The sequence below is a fragment of the Artemia franciscana genome, chromosome 6 (assembly GCF_032884065.1).
Source record: "Artemia franciscana chromosome 6, ASM3288406v1, whole genome shotgun sequence".
Classification (NCBI taxonomy): domain Eukaryota; kingdom Metazoa; phylum Arthropoda; class Branchiopoda; order Anostraca; family Artemiidae; genus Artemia; species Artemia franciscana.
In genome coordinates, this window is record NC_088868.1 from 38,831,758 (window position 1) to 38,847,432 (window position 15,675).

The 15,675-nt window shown below is 34.7% G+C and overlaps 1 protein-coding gene across 2 annotated transcripts in view; it reads left to right on the forward strand.

The window, feature by feature from the left end:
• The window catches only part of LOC136028405 (coronin-1C-A-like), a 126,364-nt gene that overhangs the window by 78,068 nt on the left and 32,621 nt on the right, over positions 1 to 15,675 (forward strand). For both annotated transcript variants that reach the window (XM_065706227.1, XM_065706228.1), the window contains exons 4-5: positions 2,727 to 2,824; positions 13,909 to 14,087. In XM_065706227.1, the coding sequence (XP_065562299.1) occupies positions 2,727 to 2,824; positions 13,909 to 14,087 (277 nt within the window). The remainder of the gene's footprint in view (positions 1 to 2,726; positions 2,825 to 13,908; positions 14,088 to 15,675) is intronic.

Here is a 15,675-nt window from a genome sequence, read left to right on the forward strand (position 1 = left end):
ATATGGAGCATGAGACTGAACTAGGCTGCAGAACAAGATTCTAAGAATCGACCCTGGAAATATGTATTTGAGCTTTTGAAGGATTCTGAGACTCCTGGAGACTTTTATTTTAATCAGGTCAATATGATGCTTGAACGAAAGATTTTCGTCAAGCAAGATGCAAGCAAGAGACTCTGGAGAAAATGAGAAAAAATGACTTTCCTACATTTAAGGAAAGATAATTTACATCAAACCACTGGATATCTTTCAAAAAGGGCTATCATCCTTGAACGAAGATCAAACTCAGTTCTACCAGTTGTACCAAAAGGACTGTCATCAGCAAAAGCAATAAGTGTATCCGGTAAGGACAAACTCTTGTCACAATTAGTGACGGATACTGGTTGACAAAGACGACAGCAAATGGTAGGTAGGCCATTAATAAGGCCTTAATGACCATTAATAAGGTCATTGACGTAGATTAAAAAGACTATCGACCCAATGACAGATCCTTGTGGAACGCCAAACTCTATTTTAGAAGGGTTAGAAAAGTGCGGATCAACCGAGATGACTCGACCAGATAAATATGATAGAAACCATGAATAAGCATTCCCTCTTATACCAATATGGGACTGTTTCAAAAGAAGGATCTTGTGTGTTAATGAGTTGATTGTTTTACTTTCTATATTTGCTTTTATTTTATCATTTTTGAAATTTGAGTATTATTTGAAAAAACTTATATTTTTGTGATTTTCTAAACATTTAATATTTATTTGTTTCTGACGTAAGTTTATAATCCGGTGCTGGTAACCGATCTTTCAGTATTCTTATGCGCCCCCTAATCAGATTAATACGCTGTTTTAGTTTTTTTTTCTGTCATTTTTTTAGGAGATGATTCGACAATTGTTTATGTCAATGTATTGATTATTTTGATAAACCCTGATCAAAAACTGAAACAAGTCAAATATTTGCCCAAGGGAAGACATTTCGCAATCTGACGACTCAAAATTCAGCTATCGAAGCGAAATTTGATTCAGATCATTAAAATTTGTTTTAATTTTTTTTTTTGTTGCGTTCGTTGATCAAGTTTATTAGTGTTATTTTCTATATTTGCAATCCAGCTTAGTCATTTCTGCCATGAATCTTGTATATTCAATCCAGAGTTGTTTAATTGTTAATTGCTTTAACAATTGAAACATTTAAGATGGTTTGTTACGGATTGTTTTTTCAATTGAAAATGACCAAGCCACCTTTGATTCCATTTTGTGTTTCTATCAGTGACGTTGAAAACAGGGGGGGGGGGTGAATCTGTTCTCCACCCTGGATTTTAAAAAATACCTTTTTTGAGGTAGTTTTATTGAAAATACCTTATTTGTTATTTTTGTTTAAAAAAGCGACATATTCTACCCTCGGTTCAGAAAATAACCTACATTTAATTCTTCCCCTTAATTTTTTTTTTTCTTGAAACACAGTTTTTCTGGCTCCATGCATCGTCTCTAGCCATCTCCACTGACATACTGGTTCTGATTGGATCTACCTGAAACATTTTTTTTGTGCAGGAGCTGTTGCCGCACCCGGGATTTCTAGGGGCGCGGGGGCTAGGTCAAGAATAAAAGTTGACCTCTCAGGCACTTCTATGCGTGGCTGTTCTTACTTTTTTTTTCTTGGAGATAAAAACCAGAAAAATTATTTTCGAAAAAAAAAATCTGATTATTCCTCTTAGAATGAGTTGTTCACGGCTAAGGTTATATAAACCAAACTGTTAAATACATGAGCGTACTCGGAAATTTTATCTAGGCTGGGGGGCTAAGATCGAACATTATTCTTTTTGGAAAATGACGAGAAAGACACTGCCTTGCATAATACAAACAAAAACACTTTGAACGGGAAAGAATTGCTCTTAGACAGTGAAATTTCTTCTAAATGAAAGCATAGCCTTTATCTCTGAGAGCGATCATCAGCAAAGCACAAATAAATATAAAGTCGGACAACATAAAACTAAATAAAGTTGAAATTGAAAATTAACAGCCCTAGAATCAGTACTTAAGGAATTTCAACAAGATATGAAGATAAAACACGACAATGCAATTCATTCATATAAATATTTTGTCACTAAAAGTTCCTTGAAAAGATGATTCTGGGACTGTTTTAATTTTTTATTTTCAGTTTTAATAGTTGCGTATTTTATTGTGTCTTATTTTGTTTTTATCGGTGCTTTGCTGATGACGGCTCTCATATATAAAGCCAGAATATTCATTTAGAATTTTTTTTTATTTTCTTAAAATAATTCTTCCAAGTTTTTCCTTTTGTTGTTTGTATTATTTTTGCTTACTTAAAAAAGAGAAAAATCTGTCGAGTCCTAACATCTACTTTTAATTACTGTAAAATATTAATTTTCCAGATTCTCAGCTTTTTTTTAATCAAGGGTCGAAGTAGATTTTATAATTAACATAGCGCTGGGATTGTCTGCTCTTGACTGCATTATGACTCACAATTCCCTTGGAAAGGTATAAGTTCCACTGCCTCCCTGTTTGAACATGACCTTCTAGCGTAGATATGCAAGGAAGCACCCGTGGAGGAAGGCCGAACGCTAAAAAAAAATTGTAACTTCGTACCCTTCTTAGAAATTTTCTTTGACGAAGGTCTTCAGATTAGAGAAAGGGTATGTATTCATTCCCTTTATACCCTTATTATTTCCCTTTGTTAAATATTTTTAGCAATTTATACTATTTTTTCTTCTTATTTTTTAGAACATTGACAGAACCAGTTGTTGAGTTGGCGTATCATCAGCGAAGAGTGGGCCTTCTCGCTTGGCATCCGAGTGCGCTCAATGTTCTTCTCTCTGCAGGTACATTTGTTTTCTAACCCCCCTCCCCCTGCCTGGGGTGCAGTTTTCCCTTACATTGTCACAAGTATTTCAGTTGCCAAGGGGGTGACCTTTCACTCTTTGCTTGTTTTGCAATTTAACTGTCTTTTGTTTTAACTTAATTTATGTAAAAAAGGGAGAAAAAATGATTGGTTATCAAAATTCTAACCTGTTAGTTAAGGTAGCTTTTTGGTTGTAAACAAAGAATAGGTAGCACTTCACGCGTATCACAAAGAAATGTGTTCTCTGCTCCAAAGTTGACAAATCAGTCACTCTTCTGTATGTAGCAGCTACCTACATCTACCATCTACCAAGATGTAGCAGCTGGTTACTCTGTCAATCTTCCATCATCCAGAATTAAGGCTGACATTATCTCAGTAATATCGTCGCTGTTTCGACTTAAGGTAGTATCTGTTAAGTTCAAACGTTTGAAGTAATTCCAAAAACTATTTTCTAGGCTTTTCTCAAAGAAGGTTAGCAGGGTAACTGAGATCAAGGGGGTTGAACTTACTTTGAGAAAGTTTGGAATTGATACGATCTTTTGGCGTAACAGCGGGGATATGAGTGTCTTGTGGTTAATTTTTACTGATATAAATGTAAAATAAATGTTCCACGCATTATTGAAGAAGGGGGACGTGCACGTGATTACGTTGTTGATCCTCCCTTTCAATGCGACTCGGCAAACGTTTTTTGCCAATTATTTCAGAAGTTTGAAATTGATACGATCTTTGACGTTATGAACGTCTAGCGGTTCATTTTTACTGATATTAATATAAACAAAAAAAATTCCCACATTTCCTCTATTTTTGTACATCGTGGGCAGCTGGTCCTGTGAGACCTGCACTACTGCAGAAGGGAGGGCTGCACGAGACTACATTGTTGATTCTTCCTTTTAATGCGGCTCGGCAGACGATTTTTGGCAATTATTTCAGAATTTTGAAATTGTTATTAGCTTTAGGCGTAACAGCAACGATATGAACATCTAGCGGTTCATTTTTACTGGTATAAGTGTTGAAAAATTGTTCTACACATGTCCCCCTATGTTTGTACACCTTGGACAGTTGGTCTGGTGAGAGCTGCACTTTTTTCTTATTCAATTCAGGTGACAAGTTTCCATTTCTTCTACATCTAACGTCCTACGGTTGGGGGCACTTCGTAAAGAACCGCTTGATCTCTATTTTTTTTTTCTTCCAACAACTTCGCATAGAATGGGTGGTGGCAGAAATTTAGAAGAGAGCTCAATCGATTAGAAATTGAAAATCTAGTGGCTTTTATAGAGCCAAAACTGACTCATTCAGTTAGAAACTGAAACCCTAGTGCCTTTTATAGAGCCGAAAGTGACACCTTTGATTAGAAATTGAAAGCCTAGTGCCTTCTATAGAGCCAGAAGTGACTCTTTCTATTGGAAGTTGAAAGCCTATTGCCTTTTATAAAACCAAAACTCTTTTGATTAGAAATTGAAAGTCTAGTGCCTTTTATTGAGCCAAAAGTGACTGAGTTAAAGAAAGATTCTAAATTTCATATAAAAAAACGGTAGTTTTCATCATTTACGTACTTTAAACAGAGACAAAATGCTGAGAAATGAAAATGCTGAGATAACCAGGCTCGACTTTTGAAAATTTGGAATTTCTTATATTTTTGGATTTATTTAGAAAAACAAAACAAATAAATCCAAAATTTGGATTTATTTGTTTTTATGATCACGATCAAATTTGACGCCGTTTTGTGTATCTGTACCGAAAACTAAAAAAGTCTTCAAGCTCAAATCACTGCCGTTTTCTTTGCCTTTCGGCGCTGATTCGGTAAGTCGATGCTGAAAGAAAGTTCCTGAAAAATGTTTCCGTTTCCACCTTATTGCGGGAATCAGTTTACAACTTCCCTTATAGAAGAGCCATATCTTACTTTAGTTTCTTTTTCAGACATTTCCTTTGTTCATGCCTGGTTTAAGCTTAAAAGGCGTTTTCCCAAAGATAACATTTCTCTGTTTTTTATCTTATAAAATTTTTATATTTTTATCGTCAAGAGCTGATATTCCATAATCTATTTTGAAAAATAAAAATTAACCCCCTGTAATTCTGACAATTGTAGAGTTGTTGTACGTGGCTACATCTTCAAATATGCATCATTTTCATAATTTATCGAGTTGAATAGCTTTCAAGCGTAAATTTTGTGATTGACCAACCAGAGTTTTAATTAATCATTGCTCGTTTTTAACATAAGGAAAATGAGAAAAATAGGGGTCCGTTACACAAGCATAGCATATATTAAATGCGTAAACTAACCATTGCTGTACTTAATATATGCTATGCTTTACCCCCCCCCCCCCCCCCCTAATGTGCAAATAAATAGCCCAAACTTTTGAAAAAGCTAATGAAATAAGACCAAGTGCGATGGAAATATAGATCCTTCAATTAGGTACTTACGTGGGTAACGACTCTAACTCGTGAGCAACGAGTTAATTAAAAATATCGTCGATTGAAAAAGCCGTATCTTGTTTGAAAATAATTTAGAATCAGCATCGTTTTTATTATATTCTGAATAATCCCTCATGTCTGATTTTAACGTAAAAGATGTTTTTACGAGATTTCTTTTGTGGTCCCTTCCTTATAATTGTTGGGGGTTGCTGACCCGCAAGCTATATTTTATATGAAAATGTCCTAAAATTTACCATTACACTGGTTAAATTTAGATTTGTCCTTTGTATATGCCGGATTTTTAACTTAAATGACGTATATTTTAATATGTTTTTTAAGTAATGAAATCAGTTTTCTTCCCTTATAATTGGGGGGGGGGATTGAAAAATCTCTGATTAGAAAAGCCACGTGTCTCTTAGAAATGTTCTGGAAATTAAGCTTTGTATTTATGTAATTTGGACTAGTCCTTCGTACATTCCCCAGTTTTAGCATATAAGGTGGAGAAAAAAAAAGTCATCTAACTGTAGGACAGCCAATTGACAATTTCTCTAATATAAGTAGATCTTGGTCGCAAATATTTAAAAATTTAGCATAGTTTTGGTTAAATTTGAACCTGTCTATTGTACAGGCATAATATTTAGCGTACAAGATGTCATATTACCTCTCCTACATTTTCGTTAATCGACGCCACTGGGCAGTGAACCTTAATGGTTTGAGTTGTCAAAATCGAGCAAATACTCTCACGCTACCTATATTCTGAGGTCGGTTTGGTCTGTAGATGCTCCATCAGCAGCATGCTCAATCAACTATGCAGCGTTGCCAACACGGTACAATTGTGCTGTTTTGGTACAATTTAAAGGTTATTGTACAATTGGTAATTTTTTATATAGTACACATTTCCGATACATTTGGGTTTTACTTGCTCTTCTCTTACTTGGACATCTATTCCAGTTTTGTTTTTTCGAAAATATTCTTCAAGTTATGAAAAATACCTTACATTTCCCGTATGATATTGGTCCATATCGTTTAAGATTATGTGGTCAAGTCCTTTTGGGGGACCCCCTCCCTCAAATTTCCGTGAATTGACTCCACTGGACACAACCCTAATGTAATTAGTTGTCAAACCGATCGAGCACTCACGCTACCTATTTCTTCAGTAAATGGAGCACCAGCAGTATTTTCAAGCAGTACTGTTTTCGTGACTCCAATGTCTTAGTCTATTATTCTATCTTCATTTTATATGTTTATAAAGGCAAACAAAAGGGGACAAAAATGCATATCTAACTGTTAATGTACCATAAATATCAAATTAGAACCCCCCCCCCCCTAGAAACTAATTAGAACCCCTTAGACGCATCTTAGACCTATTCGCACCGCAATTTCCTAAGATTCCTTGATTGATTGTTTCAAAATTATTGAGTTTTTAGGGCAGTATCACATGTTAATCTGTGTTGCCAAATTTCGCTAATTTCGATATTATCCGTTAAAATTGAACATCAACAATCTGTTCATTCCCAATGATATTGACACAATCAAAGGAAGTATGTATTTAGCTTAACGAATTTTTCAACAATGTTTGTTTTCAAAAAATTTTGCGACCGCTAATAGTAAAAACTGCTTAATTGCATACGAGATCTTTCTTTCATTAAAAAGCGATTTAATTCGATATATTGGTAATCATGATGCTTTTATTTATTTAATTTTTTTGCTGAGGGAATGATTTCTTCAAGTCTAATCCGAAACAAAACTCAGCAAATAATTTGTCATATGAGGAATTCTTCAGGCGGACCTGACACTTGGCTGTAAAAGTGTGCCGAAGATCGGCTGCTCTTATCTAAGCTTTCACACTTATTTTAGATTGATCTTTTTTTTTCTATGCCGCCGATCTCAGCTTATTCCTGGAAACTGGTAAGGGTCTAACCTGTGTGGTTTTTACGGAAAGTGTGGACCTCAGGCCGGATTGATGAATATGACATTACATTTTGGAAAGCTCCGTAGAACTCTTGCCTGGGGCCAAAAAGGATGGTTTTTGCTTGTCCTCGAGCCAGAGCCTATGGTGTGCGAAGTGAAGTGGAGTTATATAGCCTATGTCAGAGAGGAGTATCTGAAGTTGTGCAGCCAAGCTTTCGTTTCATCAAACCATGTTTCTGCTTTCGAGTGGAAAGCTCCGTTCTAGCAGGCAAGCAGGCAGGCACCAGTTTCAAATTGAAGATGGACTAAAATCTATAAGTGTTAAATATATGCGGTAGTTACCCGGCCCCACAGCCAATATATCTTCTTTGAGTGATAAATAGAAAAATTTACAGAAACAAAAAAGTGCGATTTTCCCACGGGTCCGAAAGTGCTGCCATAAAATTTACAGAAACAAAAAAGTGCGATTTTCCCACGGGTCCGAAAGTGCTGCCATCTATTGTTTCTAGCCATTTCTGTTCGTGATTTCAGCTGACTTACCATTCTTTTTTTTCTACTTGGGATTGCAATAGAGAAATGGTGTCAGATATACCTCTTAAACTTTAAAAGTTCTCTCATTGCTAAAGAAATTAGAGCTTATCCTTCGCTCCTTTCTAAGTGGTGGTGTTAGAAAGTTGGCCTCCGGCAAAAAAGTCAACTTTTGAACTAAGACAGATAGAATTTTTTTTTCAATGACAATCGATAGACCTTGATGAGCTGATCAAAGTATATGTCATCCATTTTTTGTTACAAAAATTCCTTCATGACATACACCAGTTTGAAAGTTTCAAGGGGTTGACAACTTCAGTGGTAAGGTACACACTTGAACCAAAAATAGGCCAATACCAATTGTGAGATATGTAGGGGACTTCCAAGCAACAGTCGATTATTAGCTTATAATCATCTTTGGCAATGAGGGGTTTGCAACTTTTGCTCATTGGTGTAGGCTACCTATTATCTGTTTCTGGTGTAATTGATGGTAAGAACAACTTGGTTCCCGATTGTAAGACATGTAGGTGAGTTGTAAGTAATAATCGGCTGTTAGGCTACAATGACTTCAGCGACAAGGGGTTTGGAACTTTTGCTAGTTGGTGTACCCATTATTTGTTTCCGGTGAACTTGGATGTATATCCCGGGAGAGGGACTTGTAAGTAAGAATCGGTTGCTAGAGGAGGCTCACGAGGGGCTACAAATTTGTGCAAATTGGTACACATCTATGGAATCAGGGACCCATAAATTTCCTGTAATGACTCGCCATCCAATAATAAGCGATCCTGGATGGCGAGTCATTACAGGAAATTTATGGGTCCCTGATGGTATTTTGATCCTGAAAAGTTACAGATAGCTTTATAATACCAACTAGATTACATAAGATAATGTTCCAAGTTTCCATCCGTCACCATGTCTACGATTGAAAAGGATAAAGTACAACCGGCTGCAAAGTGACATTTAGGGGCCTAGTAAGTAATAATCGGCTGTTAGTGTGGACCTCGGGCCGGATTGATGAATATGACATTATATTTTGGAAAGCTCCGTACGACTCTTGCCTGGGGCCAAAAAGGATGGTTTTTGCTTGTCCTCGAGCCAGAGCCTATGGTGTGCAAAGGATAAAGTTCAACTGGCTGCAAAGTCAATTTAGTCCCTTCTTCCAATATATTTTTTTTTTCAACCCTGAGGAATAGCCTTTGATCATCTGATTACTGATTGTGTTATTCTTTGTCTCTCACGGAAGAGGGACTTGTAAGCAAGAATGGGTTGCTAGAGGAGGTTCATGAGGGGCCACAAATTTGTGCAAATTGGTGCACATCTATGGTATTTGATCCTGAAAAGTTACGGATAGCTTTATAATACCAACTAGATTATATAAGATAATGTTCCAAGTTTCCATCCGTCACGATGTCTACGATTGAAAAGGATAAAGTTCAACTGGCTGCAAACTCAATTTAGTCCCTTTTTCCGATATTCTTTTGCTGTTGTTTTTTCAACGCTGAAGAATTTGATCATGTGATTACTGATTGTGTTCTTCTTTGAATATGCCGTTTTGAAAGCTTTGATAGTTTTGACAACTTCAGCATTTAACCGATAGCGAAGAAACAAAACCAAAGTGTTGCTCTCGCAACACTTTAATCGGCAAAGCCGAACAAAGGTTGCCGCAACACTTCACGTTGCCCAGGCAACGTAGGTCTAGTTTAAGCTTGTAGTGAGTAGGAAAAAGTTGAAAGTCTGGAAATTCTGATAGCCGAAAGAAGCTGTGTTTGATACAGGCTGTTTTCTTTATAATTTCTTTTTGTGTCTTTTTTCAAAAAAATTGTGATCGGCTGCTCTTATCTGAGCCTTCACTCTTATTTTGAATTTATCTTATTTAAGCTTCTAGTGAGTAGGAAAAAGTTGAAAGTCAGGAAATTCTGATAGCCGAAAGAAGCTGTGTTTGATACAGGCTGTTTTCTTTATAATTTCTTTTTGTGTCTTTTTTCAAAAAAATTGTGATCGGCTGCTCTTATCTGAGCCTTCACTCTTATTTTGAATTTATCTTATTTAAGCTTGTAGTGAGTAGGAAAAAGTTGAAAGTCTGGAAATTCTGATAGCCGAAAGAAGCTGTGTTTGATACAGGCTGTTTTCTTTATAATTTCTTTTTGTGTCTTTTTTCAAAAAAATTGTGATCGGCTGCTCTTATCTGAGCCTTCACTCTTATTTTGAATTTATCTTATTTAAGCTTGTAGTGAGTAGGAAAAAGTTGAAAGTCTGGAAATTCTGATAGCCGAAAGAAGCTGTGTTTGATACAGGCTGTTTTCTTTATAATTTCTTTGTGTGTCTTTTTTCAAAAAAAATTGTGATCGGCTGCTCTTATCTGAGCCTTCACTCTTATTTTGAATTTATCTTATTTAAGCTTGTAGTGAGTAGGAAAAAGTTGAAAGTCTGGAAATTCTGATAGCCGAAAGAAGCTGTGTTTGATACAGGCTGTTTTCTTTATAATTTCTTTTTGTGTTTTTTTTCAAAAAAAAATTGTGATCGGCTGCTCTTATCTGAGCCTTCACTCTTATTTTGAATTTATCTTATTTAAGCTTGTAGTGAGTAGGAAAAAGTTGAAAGTCTGGAAATTCTGATAGCCGAAAGAAGCTGTGTTTGATACAGGCTGTTTTCTTTATAATTTCTTTTTGTGTCTTTTCTCAAAAAAAATTGTGATCGGCTGCTCTTATCTGAGCCTTCACTCTTATTTTGAATTTATCTTATTTAAGCTTGTAGTGAGTAGGAAAAAATTGAAAGTCTGGAAATTCTGATAGCCGAAAGAAGCTGTGTTTGATACAGGCTGTTTTCTGTATAATTTCTTTTTGTGTCTTTTTTCAAAAAAAATTGTGATCGGCTGCTCTTATCTGAGCCTTCACTCTTATTTTGAATTTATCTTATTTAAGCTTGTAGTGAGTAGGAAAAAGTTGAAAGTCTGGAAATTCTGATAGCCGAAAGAAGCTGTGTTTGATACAGGCTGTTTTCTTTATAATTTCTTTTTGTGTCTTTTTTCAAAAAAAAATTGTGATCGGCTGCTCTTATCTGAGCCTTCACTCTTATTTTGAATTTATCTTATTTAAGCTTGTAGTGAGTAGGAAAAAGTTGAAAGTCTGGAAATTCTGATAGCCGAAAGAAGCTGTGTTTGATACAGGCTGTTTTCTTTATAATTTCTTTTTGTGTCTTTTTTCAAAAAAAATTGTGATCGGCTGCTCTTATCTGAGCCTTCACTCTTATTTTGAATTTATCTTATTTAAGCTTGTAGTGAGTAGGAAAAAGTTGAAAGCCTGGAAATTCTGATAGCCGAAAGAAGCTGTGTTTGATACAGGCTGTTTTCTGTATAATTTCTTTTTGTGTCTTTTTTCAAAAAAAATTGTGATCGGCTGCTCTTATCTGAGCCTTCACTCTTATTTTGAATTTATCTTATTTAAGCTTGTAGTGAGTAGGAAAAAGTTGAAAGTCTGGAAATTCTGATAGCCGAAAGAAGCTGTGTTTGATACAGGCTGTTTTCTTTATAATTTCTTTTTGTGTCTTTTTTCAAAAAAAAATTGTGATCGGCTGCTCTTATCTGAGCCTTCACTCTTATTTTGAATTTATCTTATTTAAGCTTGTAGTGAGTAGGAAAAAGTTGAAAGTCTGGAAATTCTGATAGCCGAAAGAAGCTGTGTTTGATACAGGCTGTTTTCTTTATAATTTCTTTTTGTGTCTTTTTTCAAAAAAAATTGTGATCGGCTGCTCTTATCTGAGCCTTCACTCTTATTTTGAATTTATCTTATTTAAGCTTGTAGTGAGTAGGAAAAAGTTGAAAGCCTGGAAATTCTGATAGCCGAAAGAAGCTGTGTTTGATACAGGCTGTTTTCTTTATAATTTCTTTTTGTGTCTTTTTTCAAAAAAATTGTGATCGGCTGCTCTTATCTGAGCCTTCACTCTTATTTTGAATTTATCTTATTTAAGCTTGTAGTGAGTAGGAAAAAGTTGAAAGTCTGGAAATTCTGATAGCCGAAAGAAGCTGTGTTTGATGCAGGCTGTTTTCTTTATAATTTCTTTCTGTGTCTTTTTTCAACAAAATTGTGATTCTAATCAGCCGTCTATTGAATTTAGACATCTCGAAACATTTTTTGTTTATAAAACAAATTCAGTCCTATTTCGTATAACTTTAGGTCTCAAATAAAAGCAAAAGAAACGAGATTTGAATTTTAAAGGTTTAGGACAACCTTTTTTCCTACTGATTTTTAAGTTTTATATTTCCATAAGAAACTTATACTTGCGTTTTGGAATGTTTTACTTTAACTAATGGAAGGAGTTTCATTTGAAAATACTAGGCCTAAAATACAATTTTAATTTTTGACTTTTTAATCCATGAGAAAACCTCTGACTTTAAATTAGTATCTGCCCAAGTATCAAACTGTATTTATTCTAGTTTTTCAAAGTTTTGAGCTACTTGAAACTACTCGCCTGAGAAACTGTTTGGTATCTTCTCAATGTTTACTGAGCCGATACACTCACACTTACCCACAAAAGGGAGGGGGATATGGGTAAATCGTTGGGTGGCATTGTTTGAACAAAAAAAATTGCTCGCTCCCCAGAAAATTTAAAAGACGATGCCCCCTTAAAGCGCTATTTTGTGTTCTACCCTCAAAATGTTGTATTAATTGAGCCACCTACTATAAGTGACATTTTCGAACGATTTCCTATGTCTTATAAACTATGGATCGAACCCCCGTGCTCATAACTATCCTCTGGTCGGTGGATGGTAACGGGGTAATCGCTGAGGAGGATTACTTAAATTGGAAAAAAGACCCTCTTCCTTATAAAAATTGAAAGACGATGGCCCTAAAATTCGGTTATTCCGTCGTATTCGCTTAATTGGTGGAAACTTCGTGTGTCTATTTTTTTGCTGGTATTAAGATCTGAAGTTTCATCAAACAGCTCGTAGTAACGAACTGTAATTAAGGAGCAAATCGGCTCAATAGTAACCTAAACTCTAATAAATAGAATTTTGATAACAATAGATATATTGAATGAATTGACGCTAAGTTTGACTTTGTGTGACAATTATTTATGAAAGCCTGCTCAAACACGAGACCCTTTCAATTTGAATGAGAAGAATTTTTAAAAAATTTGAAGGCCTAAAATTAAAGAGTTAGGATTGAGGGGGGGAGAGCCCTTTCATATATGGAATAATTTCTGTTCGTTTAAGTTTTAATGTTGCTCTTTATTTTCAGTTGAAAAAAACTTATTTGTATTTAATTATCGACCAAAGCCACTGTAATACCTTATAGAATTTACAGATATTATATAGAACGTTTAAAATTTATTTATTCGTATAGATATAACTCTCTTGCGTCATGCGAGTGTATTCTATGTGCAAACTATTTATTTTTCTGTTCAGAAACAACTGGTATATTTGATTTAAAGCGACAATCTGAAGAGATTTATGGGCAATTTAAGATTATTTGCTATCTAGAATTATTGAGAATAAAACTTATTTCAGTTCTCAGTTCTGGGGAAACTAAAGATTGTGATGCATAATGAATTAAACTTCTATGTGCTATGGGCCGCGATTTTAGGGGCTGGTAATAACATGGTAATAATTAACATGCACATTTATGGTAAAGCCACGTTTGATTTTTATTATATGACATGGTTTTACTTTAAAATAAAATAATGTTTTTTGATGTAATCACAATAGCAATGTTACATTTGGGAATAATGCGGCTATGTTATTTTTGTGTGTGATTAAAATAGCAAGGTCATATTTAAAAATGACGCAGTTATGTATGGTTAAACAACTTTCATTAAGGTGGTGACTTAAATCTGATGATATTTAAAAATGAAGTTATAATGCTAAAACAACGTGGTGATACATATTTAGAGTTTATGAAACAAAATGGGGGTGTTTGAAAAAAACATGGTGAGATAAGATAAAATGGAATTTTCATGTTTGGTGAAAACAATATAGTAATGTAATAAAGTCAACTTTTTGGGTGATGAAAATAATGTGTTGATATTTGGAAATAAAATGTTGATTAATGATAAAAAAATGTCTTCTTTTAGTGGTGATGAAAGCATGATGACGTTTTAAACTTGTGATAAAACAGCGATTTGTGATAAAATAGCATCTGTTAGGTTGTAAAAATGACATATTGATGTTCGAAGAAAATGTAGAAAAATTATAATTGAAAAACAAATCTTTTTCAGGTGGTGAAAATAACGTGGTGATTTGGAACGTTGGAACAGGAGAGCCATCTATAGTTATTGACTGTCACCCAGACACTTTGTATTCAGTTTGTTGGTCATGGAACGGCTCTCACCTTCTCACCTCATGCAAGGATAAGAAATTGCGGATAGTCAATCCCAGAACTGGAGAAGTGGAAGAGGTTTGACTTGTCGTTTCTTTACGTTTTGTTGTAGAAACATACTATATTTCTGTCTTTTCTCTACGCCTAAGAAAATAATTATAAGGAATTGGCTTGTTTTTAAGTACCAAGGACATCAAAATGAAAACATGTTTTCCCCTTGGACCTATCTATATATCGTCATGACTATCATCAATATTTATTGCCCACAATAAAAACAGACATTGCGAAGTACAAAGAAAAGAAAATATAACAAACACCAACACAGTCAATAAACAATAACGAACATATTCAACATTCAAATAAAAAAAAAAACTATCCATAGTCACGATGGTAAAACCTGGACAGCAGGTCTTTAGTAGTCGAAAGATTAACTGGTTTTGAAAAAAACTCAACCGCTAGTTTATCAACCCTGAAAGAAGCACAAATTAGTTGGGTCAATGCCAATTTCATACTGTTTTTCTGACGGCAAGGCAAAAACCAAAGAAATTTTACATAAAAAAAAATATGCAACTCTCAATTTTTAAAATACTTTTTCTGGGGCTGAACCGCTAGTTTATTTATCAACCCTTAAAGGAGCACAAATTAGTTGGCTCAATGCCAATTTCATACTGTTTTTCTGACGGCAAGGCAAAAACAAAAGAAATTTTACATAAAAAAAATATGCAACTCTCAATTTTTAAAATACTTTTTCTGGGGCTGAACCGCTAGTTTATCTATCAACACTTAAAGGAGCACAAATTAGTTGTTTCAATGCCAATTTCATACTGTTTTTCTGACGGCAAGGCAAAAACCAAAGAAATTTTACATAAAAAAAATATGCAACTCTCAATTTTTAAAATACTTTTTCTGGGGCTGAACCGCTAGTTTATCTATCAACCCTTCAAGGAGCACAAATTAGTTGGTTCAATGCCAATTTCATACTGTTTTTCTGACGGCAAGGCAAAAACCAAAGAAATTTTACATAAAAAAAATATGCAACTCTCAATTTTTAAAATACTTTTTCTGGGGCTGAACCGCTAGTTTATCTATCAACCCTTAAAGGAGCACAAATTAGTTGGTTCAATGCCAATTTCATACTGTTTTTCTGACGGCAAGGCAAAAACCAAAGAAATTTTACATAAAAAAAATATGCAACTCTCAATTTTTAAAATACTTTTTCTGGGGCTGAACCGCTAGTTTATCTATTAACCCTTCAAGGAGCACAAATTTGTTGGTTCAATGCCAATTTCATACTGTTTTTCTGACGGTAAGGCAAAAACCAACGAAATTTTACATAAAAAAAATATGCAACTCTCAATTTTTTAAATACTTTTTCTGGGGCTGAACCGCTAGTTTATCTATCAACCCTTAAAGGAGCACAAATTAGTTGGTTCAATGCCAATTAGTTGGTTCAATGCCAATTTCATACTATTTTTGTGACGGCAAGGCAAAAACAAAAGAAATTTTAAATAAAGAAAATATGCAACTCTCAACTTTTAAAATACTTTTTCTGGGGCTGAACCGCTAGTTTATCAACCCTTAAAGGAGCACAAATCAATTGGTTCAATGCCAATTTCATACTATTTTTGTGATGGCAAGGCAAAAACCAAAGAAATTTTACATAAAA